Source organism: Anolis sagrei, chromosome 5, assembly GCF_037176765.1.
Source record: "Anolis sagrei isolate rAnoSag1 chromosome 5, rAnoSag1.mat, whole genome shotgun sequence".
Lineage (NCBI taxonomy): Eukaryota > Metazoa > Chordata > Lepidosauria > Squamata > Dactyloidae > Anolis > Anolis sagrei.
The window spans coordinates 125,545,851-125,564,440 of NC_090025.1; the positions used below are offsets into that span (position 1 = coordinate 125,545,851).

Consider the following 18,590-nt stretch of genomic DNA (forward strand, 5'->3'; position numbering starts at 1 on the left):
TTGATGCACCAACAGTCTGGTTCCATATGGCAACTATGTATGTTGGTTCATGTGAACATATTTTTCAGGTTAATTACCCCTGGTAACTGAAATTGGGAAGACATGCACCAACCATCACAACCTCAGAGATGCTCCACATGGACAAGCTGACCAGATGAAAATGTTTGCCTTTCTTCAATCTGATCCCATGTTTGAGATGATTCACCAATATTGAGTTCTGTGCAACATAATTTCAGAAGGAATCCTAGCTGCCAAGTGTACAACAGGGCAGGCAAGAGAGGTCAAAGAATACATACAATTTGGAGCATTCTTTGTTTAGCAAATAAAGAACAACTGATTCACATTGGAACGCCTGATATGGGAAGATCAAGTTTTAAAAGTCTCCTTGAAGAAAGGCCAAATACTTCTTATTTGTATTCATCTGAGCATAGTCCCTATAAACAAAACCTCAAGCAGTCTCCTTACCAAAATGAATCTACTAGTGGGCACAGAACTAGCGCCGCAATGCATTATTTAGAGTTCATTAATATAAAGTACACCCGTGCTGACACGGGTGACTTCTGTACGAAGTAATGAGCTTGTAATAAGAATAATGACGAGTCCCATTAGCTTCTTTTCCTCCTCACTATTTCCATTGTCAACATGGAATTACATGCTGAGCACACACATTCTATAGCCATGTATGGTGAGTTACAGCCACTCCTGAGCTTTTCAAGTCACGCTTCAGTTCTGTGGACTTCAAGGGAGTCTTGTGCTCATTGAAAAGTCCTTAGGTTCACTGCCCATCATTATCAGGCACAACAGGAAGAAACCTCCCTTTCTTATTTCCTTCCACAAATGTTTTAATTTGTTCTTTTATTCACACATCGGTTTTTTTAGACACAAAGCAGTCTTTTCAGACACAAAGCCAAGTTATCCATAGTTACATCAGTGTTTGCCACTTCGTATTTTCCCACCTCTGCCTCTTTTTCCCTCAGGGCAGCTCTAATCATGCTTTTAAAAAACTACTGACATAGTTCACTGGGATGGAAATGGTCATTTGAATTCAGATCCCTTTAAAAGTGCTGCATACATTTGAAAGTACTACATGAGTAAATGATAATAATAACAGGACTGGGCAATTTGCATTTGTTGCTCCCTTTTAAGGGCTACAGTTACCCATTGGCCTCTTATTCTACATTCAAAAAGTACTAAATATGTTCATTGTAATTTTACCGTGACAATTTTGCCATTTTAATACCCCCCTGGGGGGGGGGGGAGGGTGTTAGTTGTTAGTTCTCAACCTCTCCTGTGCCTTAAATAGGCCACCTCTCCCAAAACATGGAGAAACAACAAGATATAGGTGCTTTAGGTGATGTGGGAATCATATTTAGTTACACTGAATCAAATTTGGGGCCTTTTGTTTCCTCTTCTATGGGGTTTCACTTTGCCCATCATATGCATTTGGACATGTATCTATGGTTCTTCATTCAGTAATCAATGTATATATGCACATGGAAGTTTACATACCTATGTGGATTTTCATAGTTAGACTGGAGCATCTTCCTCTTGGTTTCTTGGCCTCCATATTCCCACACCTTAAACATTGTTCATCTTTCTGTCACGCATTTCCTAAGAAAATTTCAAATTTAGGGAATGCCAGTGGTTTCACACACTTCAAAAGGGGGTACTTGTTGGTCTAAAACAAAACAGAATATATATTTTGTATATTTGAAATGAATGACAACACAACACCTTATCTCCCTTAGTTGTTTCATACAGGGCTTTGTAGTAGACATGGGAAACATTTTGTCTTCCAAATCTTTTGGACTTCACATTCTAGAAACCATTAGAGTTGTGTGCGGAATTGGTTTCACCCATTTCATTACTTTCATTTCTTTGAGATCACGGAACAGGAACACCCCTCCCAGTACAAAAATCAGTTCAACACGAAAGCAAGTGGGAGCAGTTCCCAGCTCCTGGCTTGTTTTTTGGCATCACAGAGTAAGCTGTGGTCAGTTGCAGGCCCTAACAGGCACTGGCGCTCCTGCATGCCACACACATACTCTCCTAGGAAAGTGTGTGTGTGTGTGGCATGCAGGCCCAGAGCGCCCATACCTGCCAGGACCTGCAGCTGACTGCCACTTATTCTAGAGTAAGTGGTGCTCAGCTGCAGGCTATGGCAAACACAGGTGCTCTGCATGCCATACATACACACACACGTTCTTTCCAAGGAGAGTGTGTGTGTCATGCAGGAGCAGGCCTACAGCTGAGTACCTCCTCTAGAGTAGAAACAGCAGGTAAGAAGAAGTCTCCTTAAATTGCATGCCAGGAAGGGGAGATTGGGTAGAAAGGCGCCCTCCCATCCCCATAATGGGCTGAAAGAAAATTGATTTTTTGGACCCAGAGAGCAAAAGCAGATATCTGCACCCCCAATTTTGTGAGGCTGCCTAAAAATGTATCGGGGGGCCCCCACAGAATGCTGGGACATGAAACGAGTCAGGATTTACCCTGAATGCACAACTCTAGAAACCATTAGCAATAGATCTGATGGTAAGCCATATATTTAGACATCATATATGGCATGCCTTCTTCTGAACATGCACATTCATTTAGTGCTGGCAAAACCTAACACATGACCACTAATTGCAACAGCTTGTTTTGAAGGTCCTCTAATAATTCTGGAATACAGTTAGATCAATTCCGATTTACAGTCAACAGGGATTTGGTTTCACTTTGAATACAAAGTCTGAATATGAAAGGAGGCTGTCAGAATTTATAGCACAGGAGGTCAATATTTTTTCATTTGTCTTAAAAATTCATTGCTAACAATGAAAATACATGCTTATGTAATTATTTCTCTGTTAGCTGCAGGAGCTGACGAGAATGCATTTGTATGGCTGTAATATTTAATATTAATCAATACAGCAAAAGGGATGTGGGCTGAATTTGCCATCGAGTATAATGAAAGCTTTTACTTATTCAATGACACAGAAAGCCTAAAAGTAATTCAGTGTAATGTAATTTTCATTGCATCAGACTGTGACGTATTCAAAAAATAATGCATTATAGGCAATTTGTTTTTCCTTCTCCAGACAGGTTTTCACCATTAACAGCAATAAATCACACGCACCTTTTTTTGGCAGAAGGAATGATCTAACACTTGGATGCCTGAGTATCAAAATGTACATGCAGTACTTTATGCAGCTTATTGGCTTTCTTTATGTTTCTAAACACAGTTAATGTATGGACATTTATAGTGTGTGGAAGCATAAAGAAATCCCACAAGTGGAATAAAATACCATATACACATTTAATGTTCATGGATGAAAGAGTTAGATCATCTGTATTGTCAAAGAAGGAACATAATGATTCATAGATGTTAATGGCTATAACCTGTCTAGAAAAGAGAAAACAAATAAAGTATAATGCAATATTTCTGGAATACATTATAGACCGTTGCAATGAAAATAGCATTATACTGAATTACCCTTAGCTTTCCATCATAAAAGTAAACATCTGGAACTTAAAAGGATTGAATTCAAAGCCATAGTCATGTTAAACTGGAATATCAATATGCAAAGAGATCTTGTGGCACCTTAAAGACTGAGATACAATGGAGTCATTAGGGTTGGTGTCACCCAGAGTGGTAACTCATGCTGTCATCCCCATGGACCCCCTCCTATTCCAGACTGCACCACAATATCATAGCTGAAATACCAGAAAAATGCTAAAATCATCAACTATAGAAAATAGCAGCAGTAAAAAATGTGTGCTTGTAGCATGTGTCTACAACAATGGTTCTTCACCTGTGGGTCCCCAGATGTTTTGTCCTTCAACTCCCAGAAATCCTTACAGCTGGTAAAATGTCTGGGATTTCTGGGAGTTGTAGGCCAAAACACCTGGGGACTCACCGGTTGAGAACCACTGGCCTCCAAAAATCACATGATTAGAAGTGTCATTGTAATTGGATAATCATGACAACTCTAGCTGGAGTTGCATGCACATTATTATAAGGGTCAAAAAGCAAATCAGCATAGAATTTTAAACTTATTGATATATGGAGAAAGCACATGTAACTTTGCCTGATGAAAAAATTATGGTTATTTAACAACAGGTATGTGTGTATCTGCTGGAACACTGCACAATTATATGGAGAGTCATTTGGGTGTCACCCCCTTTGAAGGTGTGGTTGGCATTCTTTGACCCCCCCCCCCCCAGGTATGCCACTGCTGAGATAATTAAGTTGATAGCATAAGCTTCCACAGGGTAAGTCTACTTCTTCATATGTATGGAGTTGAGTGTCTAGGAAGAGGCATACTGAAACGTTTTGCATTAGTATGGGTATTCACACACAACCTCATCATACCAATGATGAAACAGAGCGGGTGTGTGGCACCTTGCAGCAAGCCATGCATCCTCTTTCCTTTTCCTATCACATGGTGGCAGGAACAGTTTGGCAAGGCACATTGCCGTGTTGCCTTTTCCTCCAAGAAATGGAGGAATAGCCCAAAACACGATTTCTTATCATGGTGGTGAGGAAGGTAGAATGCAACACTTCCTTGTCACAGATGGCGAGTCCTCAGCCTGTGTCATCTGATAGGGTCCATCTACAGCTGTCACCAAAGAGGAGTCCCAGCATGGTAAGGGGCAATTTACCAATTAATTGTTTGATTAAATCCATAGTCTGCTTGCAAAGGCCTGTCTCTAAACACTCCACTCCTTGCACCTGAAGAAATAGACTTCATTTATGAAAGCTAATGCTACCAACTTCAGTCTCTCAGTCTGTAAGGTGCTGCAAGACCACTGTGCCTCTGGAACCAATTTTGCTTCTAATATATGAAAACTTACCAATGATTTGAATTGCTGAAACACATGCTTCAGGATCAATTGTTTATGGACAAGAAGCATGGAGCACTATCCAAGGTACCTGTCTTCTTTGCTCAGAATAGGTTTAGCATTTTGGAAGCTATTTTTTAAAATTGTTGCAAAAAACAGGGCAGGTTCTTTGTCTCACTGACATGAAATGCAGCAGCTGACACTGAACAAGAATTCTCTGACAACACAAAAGCAGGACAAGGCAGTGGGAATGAACATAGCATTTGATAACCAGTGCTTTACATGATTTGGCAGTGCAAATTGGCATGTCTGTCACTTTACAGGTGCCAAGAGTTGGCATGTTTGGACGGAGAATGCAAGAATCATGCAGTCCTGTCTATCTCTTCAGTACAAGTGATAGCCCACTAAATCAGACACAGGCAGCAATTTCAAAAGATAAACAAATTTGCCATTAAATATCAACCCGTCTTCTCCAATAGGAATGAACAATGAAGGTGAATAAATACTGATTAATCTACCAAACACACATGTCAAGTTTTTATTCCTAATCAAAGTTATGTAAACAGGAATGAAAAATCCTTAATGCTCAAGATGTTTTGAATGACAGCTTTCATTATTTGCCATACTGAATGGGCATAATGTGTAGGCCAGAACATCCAGGTCAGTGGGGTTGGTCCCTGAGCCACTGGATCCTTGTGACTTTTCAGGAGAGAAAGAAACAGTTACAGCCAGTGGGCAGAAATATAGTATCCATTTCTCACATGTAGAGGTTGGGGGAGGATCGCCAGTCCCCCACATCATATGAATTGAAATGCATAGATATAGAGTACTAAAGGTTTTCCCCTTGTCTACATTGTATAATTCCATTTCCAATCCCATAAATCTCTTCCCATAACTCAACCTCTCTTACATTCACTTGGGCTAGGAGTGGAAAAAATGTAGCTCTAGGGCAGTGATTCTCACCCAGTGTGTCCCTGGGTGTTTTGACCTAAAAGTACCAGAAATTTCAGACAGTTTACCAGGTGTTAGGATTTCTGGGAGTTGAAGGCCAAAACATCTGGGGACCCACAAGTTGAGAACCACTGCTCTAGGGCCTCTGGGTAGCATCCAATCTTGTTTTATCCCTTCAGGCTTCCAGGACAATCTCTGTCCAAAAAGCATTGAATTGCTGTCCCAGAAATCTACCAAAGGATGCAATTCATCTTTTAAATAAGTTGCAACATCACCTATGAACATTTTTAAAATCATTTTTCCCCAAACCAAGAATGCTCTTCTGGTCACTTTCTATTTTTTTTATAGCCTGTATAGGTCCCAGTAGAATCCCCCCTTCTTACCCCAGTCCCATCACAGTTGTCCTGCACAGGCCTATGCCATTAATTCCCATACTATGTATTAGAAAACTACAGGGTGTTGGGAGAAATAAATCTATGAAAAATGGAAGCCCAAGGTACTAAATCCTGCAAAGGAGCTGCTGCTATGACTCTGAATGACTAATTGCTTCGATGTTTTTTTCCCTCGACTCCACATGAGGTGGCTAATTCTTTCATATCTTTGCACTCATTGGATCATTCATTTATTCCCAACATAAAATCTTATGCCAAGAGAAGGCACACCCAGAAATATGATTAACACAGAAACAGTGAGCAGTCTCCTTTGAAGACTGGTAATTCTCAGTTTTCATATCCTGGAAATAATATTTTTGTGATTTTTTAAATAGAACATATTCTGTAACTCTTTATTGAGATGTAGTGGGATTTTCTGTGTGTTTACTTTTGGGTGACTGAACAGAATCATACTATCAGCTATAAAAAAAGTAAGATGCATTGACCTTTGCAATCAAGGCAGTTATAGGAATCATCTCCGGAAAAAGAGTCCCTTGCAAAGTTATTTTTAAAAAAATTCATAGTGGTTCATAGCAGTCCAATGGTATGTAACCCAATGGTGACTTGTTACCATAAATGATGCAAGTGATAAGTCATGTTATTTGGACTTTTTGCCTTTTGTTACTTTTTAATTATCTTGTAAAATAAAACCCAACTAAGAAAGTAAGAAAATGTTTAAAAGTTGACAAAATAAAACTCAAAATGCCCTATGATTTTTAATTTTTGTTGTTGTTCTTTGTCTTCAAGTTGTTTCCAGTTTGTGGAAATGACCTGAAGGGGACACTATCGCAGTGTTTTATTGACAAGATTTTTTTCAGAGAGGGTTTGCCTTTGCTTTTTCCTGAGGCTGAGAAAATGTAACTTGTCCAAGGTCACCCAGCGAGTTTCTATGTGTGAGTGGAGATCTGAGTCTTAGTTCAACATCCTGTACACTGTGCTGGCTCTGAGAAAGCATTTTACTTCCCCATTAGTGAGAAAAGTACTTTTTACATGACACAAGATAATGTTGTTAGCAATGTTGTTGATTTCTAAAGACATTTTGTAATGCTCTCATTTACACTCAAAATTAATGTCATTACTAATAACTTATAATGCACAATATCTAACTTCTCATCAGGAAATATTTGCAAAGCAGCAGGGTGTGTGTGATAATGAGAGATATTGAATGTGTATTGGTCATGACAGTGATAGGAGACACCACAATGTCTGCCTTAACAATCCTGCTTTCAGAAGGCTGAAAAGTAACTTACTCTACTTAGCTCCTTTCTTTGGTCAGCAGAACTAACTCACTGAAAACATAGTAAAGTAAAGGTAAATGTTTCCCCTTGACATTAAATCTAGTTGTGTCCGACTCAGGGGAGTGGTGCTCATCGCCGTTTCTAGGTCAAAGAACTGGCGTTGTCCATAGATACCTCCAAGGTCATGTGACCGGCACGACTGCATGGAGTGCTGTTATCTTCCTACCAAGGCGGTACCTATTGATTTACTCACATTTGCATGTTTTCGAACTGCTAGGCTGGCAGAAGCTGGAGCTAACAGTGGAAGCTCACCCAGCTCCCCGGATTCAAACCATTGACCTTTTGGTCAGCTACTTGAGTAGCTCAGCAGTTTAACCCACTGCACCACTGGAGCCTCGACAACATAGTATAGGAACCTATATTTGTCAGGTAACCAATTTCAATTGCTTTTGTCACCATTTTAAAATTACTGTTCTAGTTATAGCCGAACAGCAGCAATGGTAATTTTAAAAAATTAACCACCCTATCATTCTGCATCTTGAGATTCATTTGTGATTTTAAAATAAAATGCATTAAATAGCATCTATTCAAAGAGCTAATACTGCAGTTCTTTATAAGCAACATTACTCTATAAAAATCTGGACATTTTCTGCTTATAATACGCACAAGCATCTCCGTTTTGATGGCAGGAGATTATTGTTAACAATAGAAGTGTTAACAATACAGTATTTTATACCTGGTGAGAAGTTAAAAGTGACAGCAATAAATGTATATGGATATACATGTAATCCAGTACAAAGGCTTTAGATTCTGGGTTATTTCAACAGCAGTCAAGTGTAGCACTATGATTCCACCTTAACTGCCATGGCAATGTTTTTTGGAATCCTGGAATTTGCAGTTTGTTCACAATTCTTGCCCAGAGAGTCATAGCATCTCACAAGACTATAAAACTGTGATTCTGTAGTCCACAACCATAGTAGTTAAAATGGAATCATGGTGAGCACCAATTGTGTTCTAGGCTTGCAAATAATCTGAGTAGAACAAAATTTGCATCAGTGTGTGTGTCAAAGTCTGTATCTGTTGATGTCTCAAGTAAAACATTTTGGTGGGACCCAATGATCGTTAATATGACTTACACTGGATGTTTTGGCCTATCACTCTGTTGTTGTTGTTGTTGTTGTTGTTGTTGTCATTGTCAAATGCCTTCAAGACAACTTCAAATTATAGTGACCCTATCCATGAGAGATTCCTACAGGTGATACTAGGTGTAGTTGATGTAAGAAAGGAAAACATATGGAAAGGCAGAGTTCTTCACCCAATCTTCCAAAAGTCTAACCTTTCTAAATTCAAATAAAATGAGAGAATGATGACACCTTTTTGAAAAAAGCTCCTGTATGCTCTCTGTTCCCTAATATAGCTGAAATGTATCCTCTGTTGTTCACACTAGCCTTATGTGATTCATTTTCAAGTCTTTATTTTGCTGTTGGATCACTGTGAGATATTTTTACTGTGAACACATGAGACTTCAGAATGAATAATTTCTGCAGGCTTTGAAAGAGTCACCTGTGTATAATTCTCCTGTTGTATTAAAATTTAACTAGAGGAATGTTAAATACTGGGTACCTTGAAGACCATCACATCCCACTGTGGGACCATTAAATTCGTTTGTAGGTCATAAAAACTGAGTGAATGGAACTGAGAGAGTCAACACATATTTTGCTATTCTATTGGATAGGAACTTTAATTCAACATCCCTTAACTATCCATATGTTCTGTATTGCAATTCCTATTATTATCCCTAATGGTCAAGCTAGTGGGATATAGTGAAAATTGTAATATAACATCTGGATGGCACCAAGTTGTAGAGGACCAGGTTGAAGCTTAGACATACATTTTGAGTTATGCTGCTGGCTTGTCTTGTATATGAAATTTAGGTATCTTGTATTATTGAGCAGTGTATACATTCCCTATATTTGGTCTCTTTTTACATTGCTCAGATAGTGCTGGCACAGGGGAAGGCATGTGAAAAAGTTGGAAGACATGATTGTTTCAAAAGCAGTGCTGCCTGCTCCCAGGTGGCAGTACTTCCATAATACTAAGGTAATGTGAGGACATGCCGTCAGTTCTACTGTAAAACGAGGTTGAGCACTGCATTGACCACAAGAAACACAGAACACTTATTAAGGTAATAGGATTAACAGCAATACATCACGAAAAAGGCTCCATTTTTCTTTTGACTAATCCTGCAGTTGCAAACCTAGGCTCCTTAGAAGAAATGTAGCTGCACGTATATCTCAGTGATTTCAGTACAGTGGAATGTGATATGCAACTAATTTATTGGCTCTACTCTATCATTTGTTATACATTGGATTCATTTCAATAATCCAGAAATAGTTTTTATCATAGACATAACAGAATCTCAGAAGAATGGGAGAATGAGGCATTATGTGGCTTGATCTCGTGGTGTACCATAAAAAAAGGAAGATAGGATCAAGTGCAAGATTGTATTGTTGAAGGCTTTCATGACCGGAATCACTGGGTTGTTGTAGGTTTTTCGGGCTGTATATTCCAGAAGCATTATCTCCTGGTGTTTCACCTATAATTTTTAGAGTTTTTAATACTGGTAGCCAGATTTTGTTCATTTTCATGGTTTCTTGTGGACAATTTCAACAGAAAGGAAGAAACCATGAATATGAACAAAATCTGACTACCAGTATTAAAAAAACTCTAAAATTATAATTGTAAATAAGGAACAACATTAAAAAACAGGGGGACTCTAGACAAGAAACAATCAGGAACATCTAATCACTTCTCAACAAAGAATTTCCCCAGGCAGTAACAAGGCACACCTAAAAACTGTCAGGCCATCAAATGCTAATCAAGGTGGCCAACTGAAACATTCACACCTAGCTCCAACAGACAAGAGTTTTTTCTTACCCCGAACCTTCCACAGATACATAAACCCAATTTTCCTAGTTTCCAACAGACCCTAAAACCTCTGAGGATGCTTGCCATAGATGCAGGCAAAACATCAGGAGAGAATACTTCTGGAACATAGCTATACAGCCTGACAAACCTAGAACAACCAAGTGCAAGATTATTTGGATTGTGGAACAGCATCCCCTGGAGCCCACTACCAGACTTTTGGTTCCTCCAGAACTTTATAGGACATCTTGTTGCATCCTTGGCTATCTAGGGGTATGTTCTGGGCATGGTGGTTGGACTGTTTTAGAATGAATAACATCCCTAAAGGTGTGCTATCACATAACCTTTACAATGTGTTTTGGTGGCAAAAAACAAACAAGCCTGTGGCCTCACAAATTGTGAAGGGGATGCCATGGCCTTTGGGGAATTGCTAGAAGTTCCAAATATTATTCTGGACCCCTCTTTCAAGGATTATGGATGACTAATGGACCATATGACTTACATCCATGATATAAACTATGGCAGTGTTATGAGGTTGAATTCAGTAGGATTTCTCTAAGCATGACTAAGTCTGGATTGAACCTTTATTCAATTGTTGCAACAAAATGCATTGAAGTAGTGCAATAGCTTATATATGGATAGATGCTGGTGAAACACCATAATGTAAGGCATTCAATAAATTAGACGTGGTGAGGAAGAAAAGGGTTCAGGGCACTGCCATGGAATGCAAAAACATCTTCATGATTCCATCTTATCAAATTTTATTGGATAGGACCCCCATTTTACTGATGGAACTCTGCAAACACAAAACACATTAATTCAAAAACAAGAAGCAAGTTTCAATGCTTAATGCAGTCTAAAGGATGCCACTAATAATGTACTGCTGAGTGCATTTTAATATGTTGGTTCAAACACCATTGGATTGGGCTTTCTATGAAGTTCAGCTACGCTAACGTTATTCTTTCACCTGGGGTGACTCTGGGTATCATGTAGAAGTGGGAAAAAGGATTGAATAGAATGTGTGGTATGACTATGTTGAGCATTCTCTTTCCTTGGCTTTGCTAGCCTCTGAAATGACAGATTTCATCTCATGTCCCCTGGGCTAGAGGGGCATCATCAACTTGATATTATCCCTAGTCAGGTAAATGTTTGACTCATCATGTCACTTCTAAACTGGAAGTAAGGGGTTCTAGCCAGGTGAAATCTTAGCTGCCTTAACATTTCTGTCAAAGGGAAATCATATGTGCATATAATGATATGGAAAGTTATGACTGAATAATCCACAGAGAAAATAAAGGGCAAAAGCTCAGGGGGAGGGGGGGGGGATCTGAAAAATAAAAACAGCTTAATTGAAAATATGACAGCTTGACTAAATTTTTTCTCTCTCTCCATGATATTTCAGGAGTATCTCAATTGCAAGATGCAACCCAAGAATGTGAATTGGTGACCTCTTCTCAGCTTTGGGTGTGCTTATACTAATGTCAGTCTTCAGTCACGGAAAACTCAGAATAAGCAAGGTAATACGTGATAATGCATATCCAAATGGATTCTTTTTGTGAGAGACCTCTGTAAAAGTTCTACTTAATCAGCACTACCACCACTACCATCCTTCTTTTCTATCTACTGCATGGTTCTATATTCTGAGTCACTGGGCACTGATGGTAGCCTTCAGAAGGGGAAGCTTCAAATTGTCCACTTCCTCCTCTAACAAGAAGATCTGGGCCTTGGAAAGCAACACTGCCTTTAGGAAAAATGGTCTACGAAGACAAGCATCTGGTTTCCTGCCACTGTTTCTTCCTGTTCGCCGCCAAATTCTGGTGGATACTCCCGATGATGCGAGGAACTCATGGCCAGGAATATGCCCACTCCATTCGACTCGATGGAGATATCATTTTGGGAGGACTGTTCCCTGTCCATGCAAAGGGGGAGAGAGGAGTACCTTGTGGGGAACTCAAGAAGGAAAAAGGGATCCACCGGCTTGAGGCAATGCTATATTCAATTGATCAAATCAATAAGGACCCAGATCTTCTTGCCAATGTCTCCTTGGGTGTCCGGATTCTAGACACTTGTTCCAGGGACACGTATGCTTTGGAGCAGTCCTTGACATTTGTGCAAGCTTTGATAGAGAAAGATGGATCTGATGTGAAATGTGCTAATGGAGACCCGCCTATTTTCACTAAACCAGACAAGATAACAGGGGTGATAGGAGCAGCTGCAAGTTCTGTGTCCATCATGGTGGCTAATATTTTAAGGCTTTTCAAGGTAAGTGAGCTTTTACTCTCCCTTGAATGTGTGACACATGGCAAAATGAAATACTAAGTAATTTAGCTGTGGATGTGGTATCTCCACAAGACAGATTCAAAGATTTGACTTTCAATAAAAAAAAATTAAGAAGTTGGTAATGACAATGTTGACTGAAAGCATGTTTTCTGCAAAGTATTCTCAACTGCACTTGATATAATGTATTAAAATTGAAACTTCATTGCATAAAACCTTGGTTCAAATATTAGAAAAAATCATTTAGGCAATAGAAACAGAGAAATGTTTCTGTTGTATTCTCCTCCCCTTGGGATATCATTGCCTCTGCTTTCCTTGTGGAAAGAGGTATAGATATTCCTGGCCATAAGATAGCGGCAAGGGTGGACATAACGGAAAGGTCTCTGGGTGAGCTGGATGAGTCAGGTGAATGTCAATGCAGATGGACTGGTGAATTTTCTACTTTGGCTCTTTGCTCATTTCACCCAAGGTGCATCTACACTAGTGCTTCCCCACCTTTATTTTGACCAGGGACCACTCTCTAACATTAGTAACAAAAGGGCTACAAATCAGTTTTTGGTCAATGTTAGATTCAGTTTGGTTATTTGGGGTGCTGATTCAGAAAATTGCATTGGATAAACCACATCAGCTCTAGTTTCTGATACAGAACATATGCCATCCACTAATCACCATCTGCTCACCTATAAAAACCATATTTAATAATCTAGAGCTGATGTGGTTTATCCAATGCAATTTTCTGAATCAGCACCCCAGATAACCCCAGGAACAGGCCTAAAAACAAAGACACCGAGGTGCCCCAGCTTCCAGGCACCACATGGAATGGCTCCACTTAGAGGGAGGGAGGGAGGAGAAGAAGCAGCAGTCAGGAGGCTGGTTGTTACACCTTTCGTGGGTAGTCAGCCTCTCCCTTCCCGACATCCCTGTGACCTTAGCACTATAAGAGGCTTTTTGTGTTACCAGTAGCTCTCATTGCAATGGTGTAGTAATGCTGAGTTCACAGACCATATTTTAGTTCTTGGGGACCACTGGTGGCCCATGGACCACAGGTTGGGAAGCGCTGATCTACACCATAGAATTAATGCAATTAGACACTATTTTAACTGCCATGCATCAAAAAACTATAGAATCCTGGGAGTTGCAGTTTGGTGAGGCGCCAGATCTCTTTGGCACAGAAGGCTAAAGCTCTTGCACAACTTCAGCTTTTAGGATCCTACAGCATCCAGCTATGGCAGTTAAAATGGTATCAAATGGCATTAATTCTATAGTGTAAATGCTTCTCCAGTTTACTGGCAGTGTCAATTCTGGATGTAGGACACATCACCTTCTATTAATTTAACTTTTTTGTAACCAGGAAACAGCAACTCAAAATTAGTAGGAACAGGCCTGATTGTGCTACATTAGATGTCTCTATAGTTGTGATTATGATAGTCTGTTCATGTATCTCTAGAAATGTATTAGAATCACTCCCCAGAATGGAAATCATTTAGACTTAAACTTTCCAATTGCTACTGCAGATGCTTGCCTGCAGAACTTTGAGCATAAGAACTTAATGAATCATTTATCTGAAGCATCTGCATTGACCAATACTTAAGTGTATTCACTGATGCGGCTTTCTGAATTTAATTGTACATTCTACTAGACTGGCTTTATCTGATAACACAATTACCGAACAATCAGATGCAAGCGTTACGCACAAATCTGCTTGTACGAGGGCCAGGGAGGTTCTTTAAATAGCTATATGTGCTTGGAATGCTACACATATTGATCTGTGTGTCCAACTGAATTAAATATAATGAAGTGTCATTGCTTCGTTGAGAAACTTAGTCTCTTCTTTAATTTCTGCAAGGTTATAATTTTTTCCCCAGACAAATCTCAGCAGATCATTTCAGAACAACAGTTGTGTTGACATATTATTCATGGCCTTTGTTAAATACTTTATTAAGTCCTAGAGCATCAACAGTGGAAAGGTAAACCTGTCATGATTAGACTTGTCAAGCATTGTGGACAGATGATGGAGTCCTAATCAATAAACTCAGCTAAAGCCGATTATGCATCCTGCATTTGATTTCTAAAATTCTCCTTGATGGTAAATAGACAATGGTATATTGAATGCAAAGTTCACTATGTGCCAAGGAGCTTGTCTCTGATTGACCTTACTATATCCTGGTTCTTGTTAATTGCTTGTTTTTCACAAGGATGAAATAAACTGTGGGAAATGAAACTTTGCTCAATTTCAATGGGACACAGGCCCACAAATGGAGTAGAACATTTTAAAGTCACACAGAGGGAAGAGGCCATGTTGACCACTTAGTAGAATTTCTTTCTTACTTTATAACATCAAGAGCATCCACTGAAGAGAAACCCACCAGATGCAATATTTACTACTCTTACCACTAAGAAGTTTGTCTTTATGTTCAGCTGAAATCCTCCATCTTGTACCTTAATCTAGGTATCTTTAGTTCTATTTTCTGAGGAACCAGAGTGTAGGCTTGAGCCTGGATCCATTTTTAGCCATTCCCTTCAGCCAATCCATCTTCTTCGGTTTGATCCCGTATCCATAATGGCAAGGGTCCAGCCATCATGGATTCCCATCCAAAAAAGGACCATGTGGTAGCGGATCACAGCTCTTCCTCCTCCCCTATTCGGCATCACAATTTAATCTTTTTGATTTTCCTTTATTTTCCTGATTCTTGTTATTTAGTGGGACTGACTGGGAGTTGAGAACTTGATGGAAAGTGGGTGGGGTGCACATGTGTGTGGTTGAGGGCTTGGAGAGTCACCCTCTTAGCTCCTTTTTCTCCTCCCCCCTCCTCTTTTTCAGAAAATAATTTTAAATGATAATAATAATGATCAATAATAATAATCCCAGCAAACAAAATGAGAAGCCTATCTCTCCTAGAAACTAGAAACAGCTTTAAGGAAGCAAAACCCCAAGCCATAAGGAGATTGCAGACAAGAAAGGGGATTTTTAAGCTAGTCCAGGAAGAATAACTGCACGGACCTGCTGGTGTTGGGAGAGAAAGTGTGCATGCCTGCCCCTCCTCTAGAGTAGAAAGAGCTTTAAGAAGCATTAAACCCAGTCTCCTCCTCTACAAACAGAAGGGGAAAAGATCCAGAAAGAGTGGTATCTTAACTCTGATTCTTTTTAAAACCCAGATCTTAATGAAGGATATGGAATGGGACCCTGTGGGAAGTCATCCCCTCTCCCAAATGTCCTGGATAGGCTGCTCTCTTAACCCTAGTGCTGACACCCAGGCTCCTTTGAAGGGAAGAAAGGAAAGGCTCCAGACGGATGTTCCCCACTGCTGCCAATGGGCCAAAGAGAACACTCTTTTCAGATGCAGAATGAAAACGCCCATAGGCAGCACACCCGTTTTTGGGTGGCATGCGAAAATTGATATGGGGGCTTCCAGTGTCCGGCAGGTAGAAATAGATAGCAATTCACCCGAAATGCACAAGTCTACCAGAATGCACAACACCACAGTGTGGTAGATGTGCATGAAAACACAGTGGTCATCCAACAAAAGCCATAGCTTAAGTATAGCTGAGCTCTATTTTCAACATATATTATATAGGATTTTGCAAAAATCTCCTCCTTATAAATGGCTCAAAATAAAGCACAATGCATGGAATTAATTGGCTCTGGGTAGAGACAAGAAATGAGTCCTTCACATATGTAAAGTTGTAGTACCCACAAGATCTGAATAGTCGTTTAAACAAATAAATGAAACACTCTGTTCTGAGTCACTCTTGATTACTATTCTCTTTTCAAGTAAATGTCACATCACTTTTTGTAGGTATCTACCTTTAATTACCTGTCCCTTTCTCTAAAGTCTACAGTATCTTATTAAAACAACCATATATCAGAAGCAGCGGTAGCTGTTATGGTCACATAACCTCCACTGTAATCCTGGGTCAGCTGGATTACAGCTCTCCCTAATTTTTAGTCCTGAAGGCAGCAAAGGAGTCTGATTTAAGAAACCAATCCCTGTAGAACACGCATTAGCTGTGACTGGAGAAGAGTGAGATGGAAAGACGCCTATGAATTGTCTCAGAGAGCAGTAATTTGTCTTCTGAAAGCATGACAGCAACTTCCTGATTTTCATTATGCAATGAGATTGCAAATAACATTCCATGGCAGTCTTAATCAATAGAGGGTCACATGCTGCTCCCTCTGGAGAAAGCTTCTACTTACCCATTTAATTGATATAACACTGTTGCTGGCAAAGGACGAGAAGTCTTTCGAAGATTTTAATTATAAATTTCACAAAATGTCTTTAATAAGCAGGAGGGAAGAATCCTAGAGCATTATGTTTGGATCTTTTTGAAGGATTTAAATCTTAATTCCAGTTTACGTTGGCCAGGTTTAAGAGTTAATACTTATCAGTTAGAAGTACACCTTAAGTGCTTGTTGTTCTTGCATGTCTTATTGTATGCCTTCAAGTCATTTCCAACATATGATGATTCTAAGGCAAATTTATCATAGAGTTTTCAGAGGCTGAGAGTGTATGATTTGCCCAGGACAGCTCAGTGGGATTTCATAAATGAGCAGGGATTCAATAATAATAATAATAATGATGATGATGATGATGATGATGATGATGATGATGATGATGTACTTTATCTATTTTCCACTCTATCTCCCTGAGAGGACTCAAAGCAGATTACAGGTACATATATGGCAAACATTTAATGCATATACAATTGACTAAGACAGACAGTACATAAACAGACGCGAGGTTTCCCTCTTTTCGGCTTCCAGTTATGCTCAACTCGGCCATGGGAAGGTGCTGTTTTTTCATTTTCTACATCAAAGAGCCTGTTTATGGATTCCTTTCCTAGTCGGATTTTTACCAGCATGTTTTTCAGGGTGCCTTTTACCTCCTCACCAAAGCAGTACCTTTTTATCTACTTACATGGTTGTTTTCAAACTACTAGGTGAGCAACAACTAGGCTAAAAAAAACTGGGGAGCTCACCCTGATAGGGGCTTGAACTGCCAACCTTCCAGTCAGCAGGATCTTCTATAGCAAGATCTTCTATAGCAGGTGGCTTAACCCACCTTATCATTCAAGCCCTTGTCTCCTGAGTCATAGCCACCATGCCTGAGAGATAAAATGATATAAACTGGATTTTAGCAAAATTTGAGAAAAATACTTTGTACTACAACTCCCAAAATCCAGCAACTGGATTCTGGATATTGTAATCTAAATATACCCCCCCCCCCCCCAGCTCTGGTTCTTAGCAATCTTTCATAGGCAAACTTGAGGCTGAAACATTGGGCAGAGGAAGCCAAATATGCTCTGTTCCTCCTTCTTGATTCCATATGATCCCTATCAGAAGTTTCTTTTTCTCTGCAGCATGTCTTCATTTTGTTAAAGGCACCATCATGAATAGTGTATTGCTGTGTCCTTACAATAATACAAAAGTAAGGTCTAGCACTCAAAGCTACTGTTACTTGCTGAGTCCAGAGTTGATCCTATGCAGAGTGAGGCACTTGCCTCAGATGACGGACACTTGGGGGGGGGGGGTAAGCAACTTATTGGGATTTCCTCTCTGAGCTATCTATTCCAAGCAACTTGGCGTTCATTTCCTGTTAGTCCTCTATCCTCAGTGCAATGAAACATGTGTCATTATTTGTGTTGAATGAGGATTCAACTGCCATTGGGTCAGCTTCTGTAGGTACAAATTCTAATGTGTAGAATTGATAGAAGTATTACTATTCTGATCTTCAGCTCAAACAGCAAACATTGTTGATCTGCCCTAATAACACACACAGAGCAATGTTTAGGTTCTATTTGGGTCACCGGATACTTTGCCTTCTAGCATCTAAGGGTTCATCTGCCTCTTTTGACCTTTCAAGCAATGCATATTTTGCCTGTAATTTTCTCTCTCTGACTGTTGTGAATTAATATGCTGGGAAAACTAATGCTGTACAGCAGAATCCTATGT

At 39.7% G+C, this 18,590-nt stretch overlaps 1 protein-coding gene across 5 annotated transcripts in view; it reads left to right on the forward strand.

Moving 5' to 3' along the window:
- GRM8 (glutamate metabotropic receptor 8) overlaps positions 1 to 18,590 on the forward strand; it is a 618,543-nt gene that overhangs the window by 15,239 nt on the left and 584,714 nt on the right. For all 5 annotated transcript variants that reach the window (XR_010910030.1, XM_060777764.2, XM_060777767.2 and 2 more), the window contains exon 2: positions 11,766 to 12,625. Coding sequence is in view for 4 of the 5 variants with exons in the window: in XM_060777764.2 (XP_060633747.1) it covers positions 12,116 to 12,625 (510 nt within the window). In the remaining variant the exon portion in view is untranslated. The remainder of the gene's footprint in view (positions 1 to 11,765; positions 12,626 to 18,590) is intronic.